The sequence below is a fragment of the Boleophthalmus pectinirostris genome, unplaced genomic scaffold (genome assembly GCF_026225935.1).
Source record: "Boleophthalmus pectinirostris isolate CB_2022bp ecotype Guang Dong unplaced genomic scaffold, ASM2622593v1 HiC_scaffold_1, whole genome shotgun sequence".
NCBI classification, from domain to species: Eukaryota; Metazoa; Chordata; class Actinopteri; order Gobiiformes; family Gobiidae; genus Boleophthalmus; species Boleophthalmus pectinirostris.
Genome location: NW_026570970.1, coordinates 14,341,872 through 14,353,118, shown reverse-complemented (window position 1 = coordinate 14,353,118; position 11,247 = coordinate 14,341,872). Strand labels below are relative to the sequence as shown.

Genomic DNA, 11,247 nt, shown 5'->3' with positions numbered 1-11,247 from the left:
AGGATGCTGTGGTGCGCTGGGAATACGGCTTGTTTTCAGTTATGTGACAATTAAGAAGAGAATATATTGTTATACTTGGGTTTTATTTTTATTCAGTGAACAAAAGGGTGCGGTGGTGACACGGAGCTCTGTGAAAAGTAGTTTTGTTTTGTTTACTTTGGGTAACTTTGTCAAAAAGATGGACAGTTAGTACACAAAATCAAAGATGGAAGACGTAGTCAGTTTTCTTACTTTGCTGGTGGAAGGTGTGCCTTTTTTTTTTTGTCTTTAAGGAGATGTTATCATTTTGCTTGGTATGTTCCACAGCAAGAAAAGTAGATAAGTTTAATGCCTTACCGTGAAACATTCCAGCTGAACATACATGGAAAGATACCAGAGCAAAAATACTTAACCAATAAAAGTATCACATGAAAAAAATCTAAAAAAAAACTTTAAAATGTATTGTAAGAGTAAAAAGTAAAAGTTTTTAATGCAGATTTTATAAAGTTTCAAATGTGGTGATGTTTTTTTTTTTTTTTTTTTTTTTTTTTTTGCAGTTTTTATTTGTGTATTTTAGTTGCCAGCGTTTTCAGCAGGTCTCAAACAATAATACAAAATACTTTTACTTTTCAGTCCAGTTCAAACATATAATGAAGTAAAAAGTACAAATACCTGCTCTCAAGTAAAAGTTAAAAAGTTAAAAAGGAAAAAAAAAAAAAAAAAAGAAAAAAAAAAAAAAAAAAAAATAAATAAATAAATAAATAAAAATAATAAATAGATAAAATAAATAGATAAAAATAATAAAAATAAATAAATAAATAAATAAATACAGATAATAAATTGATAAAAATAAATAGATAAAAATAATAAAATAAATAAATAAAAATAAATAAATAAATAAATACAAACAATAAAGTAAATCATTATTAGTAATTATAGTATTAAATTATTGTTTATAGATTGTACACAGCCAGAAATGTGTGAATTGAATTGCCCTTTGGGATTAATAAAGGTGCTGACTGATTTATTGATTTAATGATTGATAAAATCTTAAAAATCTACTCTAAGTACAGATACCAACAATTTTTACTCAAGTACAGTATTTCTACTACTACTTTTACTTAGTTTCTAATTGCTTTTTTACACAGTTGAATGAATAGGCTAAAGTCCATGGGAGACAAAGGCTCAGACCAGATCAACTTTCACTTAGAGTTCACAGGCCTCTGTAAAATGATGACGTTATAACATGTATTTACAGTCACTCTATTTACACCTGCGGGTTGACTTTGTACCCAATAACACGACAGAACTACTCCCCACTGGTTTCAGAATGATGCAAAAGTAGCATTGTTGTCATAGCGATTAACAATAAAAAGGACTATATATAAATGACCCGTATTACACTGTTTTCTGATCTGTTAGAATGTTGTTTCCTCATCAAAAACAGACCTGGAGTTGTGTTTGTGTTGTGTCAAACAGAAAACACTCTGTTCCACCTTGTGATGTCATGTTGTGATATAGGAAGTGTTTTTAAACTCTTACACACCTTCACTAGAATAATTTGGATGATTTTAGGTCAAGAATAGCCAGTTTCTACTCAATTAAAGATCAAATGTAGCTTGAAAACGATCACTTCATGTGGAGCAACAGAGTGTTTTGAGCTTTGGAGATGTCAACAGAGTAATAATAAAGGATTATCCAAACTCTGGGTATGTTTCTTAAAGAGGTAACAGCATTATAACATGGCTTAAAGCTCAATTTGCGTAATATAGGACCTTGATACCTGACCAAACTTGATCAGGCATTTGATTTTTGTTATTTATCCTTCCAAACATGCAACTTGCTCAACTATTCTGAATTAACTCAACCAATTACTCACTCTATTTCCCAATTCTGATGAGGTAGCAGTTGGGGCACAGGACAGGGGCCCTCGCGAGGCACCCCCCTTTCACAACAAACTCAAAGTACCACAATGCAACACAACACACACACACACACACACACACACACACACACACACACACACACACACACACACACACACACACACACACACACACACGGACAGCCAGCCTCGTCTCCTTAGCTACGGCGTTGGGGAGGGAGCTGCTACGCCCCGAGGAGAAGGAGAAGAAGAAGCAGCCTTTACCCCCTCAAAGAGCTCATTGTGGGGAGGGCTGGGACAGAGAGGACCCCCATCCGCTTTAACTAGCTGGTCAGCGGCGCAGGGATTAGCGGAGTGTTGCCCTGTCGCCTCTGCGCGCACGCACACAGCCACGCGCACTCGGAGGAGGACTGCTCAGCGTGAATCATGCCCGTCGTCATTGCTACCGACTGGGAGTGGAGCCGAAATTGTGCAAGATACGGATAACTAACTGTCTGCGCGTACAGGTCCACGGATTGCCCCAAGTTTTTTTTAAACTCCAGCTCCTTCAGATTTACGAAAAGAAATGCGCCGTCGGAGACTAGAAGCGAACTGCCGCGTCTTGGCTCACGTGTGCTTTATGTTGAAGAAGAAGTGACCAGGATTAACTACCAGCGCCACTGACGGGAAAGCCAAAGGAGAACCACGCAAATCGGATATTTCTAGTCGCTTTTTGACTGCCAGTTCTTCTCTCAAGTTGTAGCTTTTGAAAACTTGTGGTTGGTTAAAGCGACGTGAGCAGCCATGGGGAACGCAGGCAGCATGGATCAGCATACGGACTTAAGGGGACACAATATGCCCCTGAAATTACCCATGCCAGACCCGGGAGAGCTAGAAGAGAGATTCGCAATCGTCTTGGTAAGAATTTAGATGCTTGTTTCATTTTGAATGATGTTTTTTTTTTTTTTTTTTGTCGTGGCGGGGCATGGTTCACTGTCCTGGGATGGGACAGCTGTGTGACCATCACGCCTCATTCTTTGTTGTTAGCAAATCGACTATCCTGACTAACTTCTCCACATGTTTTCACAGTTCACGTGTCGTTAGGATATTACACTTTTAGGTCTCAAAAGTACAACATTGTAATTGAAATCCTTACGCGTAATTTTGGTTTGTGATCATTTTTCGAGATTAAACTCCTTGCGCGTGTCTTCCTTGAAAAACAGTAGGCTATTATGGTGTTTTATTTATTGTTTTAGAGCAGCCTTTATCCTAGTTTGAGTCAACACATCCCTTGAGACATCTGCCCTACTATAAACTGTGAATAACTAACTTCTCAACGCACCAAATCCTTCATAATAAAAAAATATACGCAATCCCCCTATCTCCAACTCTACTTGAGCACAGACTTTCATTGTTAAACATTAACAGGTTTTAATAATGCTGATTTACTGGTGATCAGGAGGAGTCCCTGAACACAGCTGCCTTGTTGGTGGATGGAGAAGGCACATAGAAGAAACGTGAAGTCAGACAGTTGGGGTGAAATTTGAGAACCTCCAAAATGTGGGTCAAACGTGATTGTCGTCTGCTCTCATAAACATTAGCCATAACTGCTGCAGGAATTTTAACTTGATCAGACTTGTGAATTTACATTGTTTTCGGTGTTCGTATGAGAAGTGAAACTGATCCTAGGAAGATTTTCTCATCATCTTGACTATAAATGATCAATATTGTGAAGTAACAACAGTAACTCTGCTCAGGTAGAGTTACTTTTTCACTTTCACTGGTGTTACTTTTCTAAAATTAAAGGACATGATCGCTCTATGAGAAAAACAGAAAACGTTGCTCTTGTGGTGAGTGCATGTGTTATTTTTCCTTCTCTACTCCCTGATAAATAAACACACAACAAAAGGTGAAACAAATATGAAGCTGTTTTTAATCCTATGTTGCATCTTTTCACTCGATGTAAAAGTATTCTAAGTATTCAGAATACAGTACTCTGATTGGACCAAGTATCCAAATATGTTAAAAAATACATTTTAATGCAGGTATTCAATATTCTGTAAATAAATACATCTTTCTTTCCAAGTATTCTTCCCATCACTGTAGACAATAATGAAGAAATGAAGTTCTGATTTAGTGTTTTTGTAAAGGAAATTGTGTTCATTCATTGCTGTTTATGAGACAACTAAAATACATTTAAGCTGCAGTTTCAAGCCACTTGTTATTTTGAGAGCAATGGAAAAGTTGACAGATACTTAGTCACTTTAACTTCCTCCAAAATGCTGATATTTTTGCCTCAGTCGGATGTTTTTTTTATTCAGTCAGTTCCAATTCCAGTTCAGTTTGAAGTCACTATACGAACATCCTACTTCAAATCACTGAGCTGTCATTAATATGTTGTGTACTTAAAGGTCCTACATTACGCAAAATTGAGAGCTTTAAGTCAAGTTATAATGTTGTTACCGCATCAAAAACAAACCTGGAGTTGTGTTTTGTTTCATTCACACGTGCTCTGTTCCACGTTGGGATGTCATGAAGCGATGGTTTTCAAGTTTACAGCTACTTTTTGTTCAGTAGAGTTTGGCAATTCCAGGTCTGAAATCATCCAAATGAATCTAGTGAAGGTGTTTGGCATTTAAAAACACAATGTGCAGAGTGTTTACCTTTTGAGAGAAGAACTAAGAGCCTAAAAATCTGCAGGGTTTGTGTGTTAAACATGTGTGAATGAAACAAAACACAACTCCAGGTCTGTCTGTGATGAGGAAACAACATTGTCACATCAGAAAACGGCTTAATATGAGCCCTTTAATGACCTTCTTGCTTCCCGTCTCGTACCCTCTAGACTGGGAGATTGTGGTCTTACATGTGTCTATTTTGGAAGCCCGTTGTGTAATAGTTTATCTTTTTTAGGTGGCACAGATCTTTCAGCCCGTAAGCCCATTAAAAAAAGAGGATTGGGTTGAGGGAGCGGCACGCTTGGGGGTGATTTCTGCATGTCCTGTTCTGATGAATACAACAGTAAATATATATATATAAAAAAAAAAAAAAAAAAAAAACGCCCTGAATGTGTGTGTGTGTGGTAATGAAGTTAATCCACTCAAGGATTAAGGATTTCGAGTTGAATCGTGGATGCTAATAAGATCACTTCCTTCACACTTTTAAAAAAATGTGTTTATTTCATTCATAAAGTATAAAAAGACATTGATAGTGTCACATTAAACGTACAAGAAATGAATGAAAATGAGCCGTTGTCCCTTTTCCAGACAATACATAAACACTTATAGTTACTTTAAAACATTTCAAATCAATACGTTTCATTTCAGTCACAAATATTAATCAGTTACAAACAGAAATCTTCACTTTTAGGCGCAACAATTTCATTTTCTTTTTACACATACTTCACACAGGCGTTGGATTTGATGTTCTTGTGGATAACATCTCACGTTTTACAAATTATTAGTGAAATGCCTGTGAAAACTATTTGTTGTTCAGTAAGTTAATCCTCATTATTGTCAAAGAAACTGTCGAGAAGCGTAACCTTGAGTGACTGCTCTGGAGAAGACCCAGAGAAACAGACTTAAAAAAAAATATATCATCAGTATAGTCGGTGTTTTGTGCCTTGTTGACATTCAGCATCACAGTGTCTCAAATTTTCTGACTTTCATTTTGAGTTAAGTTAACCTTTACTGCTTGTGCTAATTGGATAGAAACAAAGCCCCTTGTACTATTTCCCTACGCACTGACAACAAACAAATCAGACAGGCTGTAATGATTAATCAGAGAAATTAAGAACTAGTCTGCTATTAAAATAATTGTTACTTACAGCTCTACAATGCAGCTTTAAACTTGTGTAATCAGTCGATGTGCAGGATCAGAGGCTAATGGGTGGTCAAACATATAGACCCTTTAAAAATGTGTAAACAAAAACATTGTAAATTCCAGAGTGGAGGCAACTGGAGGCAAAAGTGAAGCGGAACCTAAAGTGATTTCAGTGGGAATTAACTTCAGAATATCACAAAATATGAAAATACTAAGAAAATTTGGCAAATGAAAACCTCTTAGATACATGTGAGTGATACCAGAGCACAGTTTAAGAACATTTACAATTGTGTTTTATTATTTGTTCATTTAAGAAGAGATCATGATAAACACTGAGCATTTTTAACAAAGGAAACATCCATATTTGTAGGTTTTACTGGACAAATCCCTACAAAAATGTTGAGTCTACCACAGTTTTCACTTCATCTACAGATATATTATAGCCAGGCTGGTGCCACCTTGTACCTCTGCTCAGTTTCATTTCTCTCCAGCGACAAGGTCAGGAATCAAAATACAATAGACAGTTTGCAAGAACCCTGGAAGTTGTAGACCGCGCATGGGCCAATAAGTGAAGAGCCATATATTCTGTGTTGGCAACGATTCCCAAGATCGAGGATTTAAAGCCGGAACAACGAGAATGCTTGGTGAATTTTATCAGGGAGAAAGCTGTTATTGCCCTTCTTCCTACGGGATTTGGCGCATTACATACGTCACAACCAAATAGCAGCGATTGGTTAAATAAAAAAAGTACCCGCCTACCATCGAGCGAACAAATCCTAATGCTGCGAGGTCAGACAGTTTCCACGAAGTGAAACCGGCTGATGAATCAGGCTAGATAAATTACACATCATTTCATCATTAATTTAACTTTTTGTTAAGCTCAAAGACAAATTTGAGGTTAGAAATGAGTATTTTTCTATCCTTCTTAGGGAAAAGAAAGTCAGTAATGTTTATTTTTGTTATTGTGTGTAGTTGTAAAACCATTTAGATCTGTTAATCAAAAATATATTCAGCTTCACTTTGTCACCTCCATTCCAGTTTTATTTAACTTTCTGATGACACAGGATTTTAAAGCGTCCATGGCGATCTGCAAGCCAAATCCTCCAGCATCAGTTGCAGTAATTGGTTGTATGAGCTGTCAGAAAAGTCTGTTTGTGTTACATGTCAGGCACACTCTGTCTCTCTCCCATGATCCTTTGCTTCTGCCAGCCTGATGCTAGCTTTAGCTCTTGGCGAAATGGAAGCCCCGCGGCATTAGCAGAGTTTAGAGCTATAATCACAGCGTTTAGTGTTATTTACTGCGGCTCAGACCTGAACGTGTCCATTGGCGTCCGGCTCCATTGATCGGCTGAGTGGCACTGAATCGCTCTGATGATCTCACTACAGCCACTAAAACGAGACCGGTTAATGCCTCTCTACTACTACCACTTTATAGCTTTATATTACGTTATCATTACTCAAACTGTTGAACATTACCGCCGCCTTAGCAGTTACAATGTTTGAAGTAGGTCTACAAGTAAAGCCTCATGTTTATAAACCCATAAAAGTGATTCAAAGATAATAAAAATAATGTCTTATAGCTCTGAGCAAGTTATCAAAGCTCAAAGTTCTGCTGGCGGCATTTTAAAGCTGCATTATGTAACCTTTCTGGTGTGTAGTTTCACCATTTGATTGTCTCTGTGGAAATGTAATTGCTTTGCCTGGAATGGTTCACAGTATGGCATTAAACTAAATGATCTTGCATTTTTCTGGGTGTTTAAATTGCTTCAGAAAACATGCATTCTTACTTGGGATGTAACGATATCCAAATCTCACAGTACGATATTTATTGCGATATTTTGTGGAGGCTTACAAAACTGTGAATATGCGACTTTTTCTTCTTAAAATGTTTTGACAAGACTTAATCCAAAGAACTAAGATTTAAAAGTGCTTAGAACTGTTATTTCTTCATGTAGTTTGCACCAAAAACGAAGCAAAGGATCATGGTCTATGTAGTTCCCTCTTTTTTTTTTGCTATTGCTGCACCATAACAATGAATTTAAGCAAAGAAACTTGTGATTTGATAAATTGTGATGGCCCACGATGATATTGAGAGACTTTTGATGATACGATATCACGGTATTTTGGTTATTGTTACACCCCTAATTCTTACTGTGAATAGGGTCATCTCTTTGTTTTGTGTTGTTACTACTTTCTTGTCTTTATTGAGATTGAGTTTAAAGGGCCCATTTTACGCTATTTTCTGATCTATGTTATAATGTTGTTTCCTCATCACAAATATCTACTACCAGTCAAACGTTTTAGAACACCACACTTTTTCTAGTTTTTTTTTTTTACTGTTTGCTGCTGACCAAAACGTATTCTAAACTTTTGATTCATGACAGTGTCCATCTTTGGCAGATGTAACAGCTGAACACACTCATGACTCATTTACAATAGAAATCTAATATTCTTCAGAAAGTTCTTCCCAAGTCTGTTGCAGAAGTTCCCATGAATGTGTGACACTTGTAGGTTGTTTGGCTTTCACTCTTCTGTCCAGTTCATCCCAAACCAGCTCGATGGGGTTTAAAGGTTGTATGGAGGATTTTTTTTTTGTTTTTTTTGTTTCAAGTTGTCAATGATAGCATTATAGAGGTGCAGTAGCCTTGTAATTATGATGACCAAAAAAAAGAGAATAAAAATTCATCAACTCTGGACGTGGTGGGGCCAGCTAAACATTTGCCAATAGATAACGACACTGCCTCGTTATCTGTTAGCTGACAGGCTATCAATCAAACTCCCTACGTTTCTAGCGTAACTGACCTGCCTGCGCGCCGCCGGTACGTGGTTTACGTACGCCTGTCACGCAGTCCACAGACGCAAGACGCACAGACGCTGTTTATCCACCAACGCAACAGTTCTTAGCGGCTTTTTTTGACCTATATCTTCCTCGCAGTTAGCACAAAGTTTGTTGCAATGGCAGACAAGAATCCAGGAGCAGTTAGCCGCAAAAGAAAGTCCGTTTTTGAGGTCGCTGAAAGAAGAAGACAAGGGGAAAAGCAGCGAAGCCAAACTAAGGTGATTCTTGTAGATTCATTCCAGCGATGGCGCGACTGAAGCAGACGCAGGGTCTAAAGACTGACGCATTGGTCGCCAAATTACTCCTGGACAGGTAACTTCTGCTTATTATGAAAACGTACTTTATTTCCAAGAGCTAGTCAAACGTTTTTCAGGACACGAAAGCGATATCCTATGTCTGAAAACGTAATTTTCAAGGCAAAGAAAGAGTCCGCTTGCTGCTGCGTGTTGTAGCTAGTTCATTCGCACTGAATCTCCGCGCAACCTTCTCTGCTCCCCTTTCCTACTCCTGTCCCCGCTGCCCGTTCCGCTCTTCCCCCTTCTCCTCACTTCTACGGGCACGGAATCTCCGCGCACCGCTCCCCTCTCCTCTCTCCTCTCTCCCTGCTCCGCTCTTCTCCCTGCTCCTCACTTCTCGTCCGCGAACGAAATGTCCGCACACCCGCTCCCCCCCGCTCCTCACTTCTCCGCCTTGCCTAACCAACACTGTAGTTAGTTGTTTACAAGTCATGTGCAGCTCACCGGCTGTAAATAAACCTGTTTCTGGCGTAAGGAAGAGGCGGGAGAAGGCGTTTCTACGTAGGGAGCTGTAGGGGAGGGGGGGTGGTTTCACGCATGCGCAACATTTGAAAAAGGACAAACAGTCGCTGGATTTCTCGTTCCTTGGAAAATCCTCTATACAACCTTTAAGTCTGGAGACTGTGCTGGACACTCCATGTTTTCAAGTTTTACCATCTTGTTCTTTTTTCTTGAGGTAGTTTCAGCAGAGCTTGGACTTGTGGTTTGTTATCTTTTATCTTTTTTTTAACCTCTGGCTGTTCAGTATTTACCTTTGCACCATTTCAAGCTCTTCACTGGACTTGCACGACTTGAATTGCAATAAATAACTGGAAAAATGTGGGTATTCTAAAACTTTTGACCAGTAGTGTACCTGGAGTTGTGTTTTGTTTCATTCACACATTTAACACACAAACCCTGTATATTTAGGATGGTTTCTTTCCTCAAATAGAAAACAATCTCCACTGAACAAATGGTAAAAAGTAGCTGTTGTGAACTACCGCTTCATGACATCACAAGTTGAAGCAGAGCAGTTTGAGCTTTAGAGATGGAGACAGGATTACTCAAACACGTGTGAATGAAACAAAACACAACTCCGGGTATGTTTTTTAGGCAATAACAGTGTTCTAACATGGTTTAAAGCTCACAAAAGTCAATTTTGCATAATATAGGTCCTTTAATGCCATTCTGCGTATTCTTCCAGTCAAAAAAATTTCTATTGGCTTTACAAATCTTCTTTAGTATCATGTCTGAGTAGCAGCAGCCGCCTGTTGATGATCCTAATAGGTTTGATGAAGGAGCGTGCCTCTGTGGGGAACTCTTTGGACGGACTTTTGTGTGGCGAGTCCATCTTCTGCTCTCACCAGTCGCCGCCCTGGAGACCATTATCAAAGACAGATATGTGACCTTATCCACACCCTCATCCCCACTGCCCGCTGTAGCACTGCGCTGTCTTTACTCTACGGGGAGATTAAAGAGCCCATTATGCTATTTTCTGATCTCTGCTGTGTTGTTTCCTCGTCAAAAAACAGACCTGGAGTTGTGTTTTGTTTCATTCACACATGTTTGACTCACAAAACGTTCTTCTGTCAAACTGAAAACACTCTGTTCCACCTTGAAATGTCATATGGTAATACAGGAAGGGTTCGATCATTTTAACCCGTTGAGTTGCCAATCTCTACTAAACAAAAGCTAAAAGGTAACTGCTGATTTGATTTCATGACATCACAAGGTGTAACAGAGCATTTTGAGCTTTGGAGATGCAGACAGACTGATAACACAGTCTTCCTTAAACATGTCAACAGAGGCGGTGCTAAAATTAGGCAAAAGTAGGCGGCTGCTTAGGGTCCCGAACCTGGAGGGGCCCCCAAACAATTGCAACTTGCGATTACCACTAATGGTCGAGGTCTCAGAGCAATTTGATTTTCTCTCAATATGACAGTAAATGAGAGTAGTTTACTTTTAAACAACAATCATAAGAAAGAAATAATAATCATATCAATCAATCAGTCAAACTTTATTTGTATAGCACTTTCATACATTTGAAACAAAGTGCTTCACATGCAACAGAAAAATTACAATACAATAATTAAAAACAACAGCAAACCCCCCCACCCCATTGTTTCATCCATATATACAAACATTTAAATATAAACATAAAGATAAAGCTCCTAAAGGTTATAATAAAAATAAAAATGGAGAGCTAAAATCAGATGGAGACTAAGTAAAATAGTAATGATAATTTAATTTAATATGTAATGGATGTAAACAAAAATGTAATTGTACTAGCAAAAAAATAAAACTACTTTCAGTTCTGGTTATCTAGTAGGCGACCGAACTAATAAGACAAGTTTCCAATCCACCATAATTCAAATAAATGGAAAAACAGACAATATATATAAAAAAAAACACCATCAAAATAGTATCTGATTGTCAAATCTATTTTAACCGTCAAAGCTTTTGCCCCTTTC

The 11,247-nt window shown here is 38.1% G+C and overlaps 1 protein-coding gene across 4 annotated transcripts in view; it reads left to right on the top strand.

Annotated features, from left to right (window-relative positions):
* The first annotated feature begins 2,177 nt into the window (after nt 1-2,177).
* fmnl2a (formin-like 2a) overlaps nt 2,178-11,247 on the top strand; it is a 140,528-nt gene continuing 131,458 nt past the window's right edge. The window contains exon 1 of one of the 4 annotated variants that reach the window (XM_055152834.1): nt 2,178-2,761. In XM_055152834.1, coding sequence (XP_055008809.1) covers nt 2,648-2,761 — 114 coding nt within the window. In that variant the 5' untranslated portion in view covers nt 2,178-2,647. The remainder of the gene's footprint in view (nt 2,762-11,247) is intronic. The other 3 variants (XM_020931830.2, XM_055152830.1, XM_020931829.2) reach the window with 3 other exon arrangements.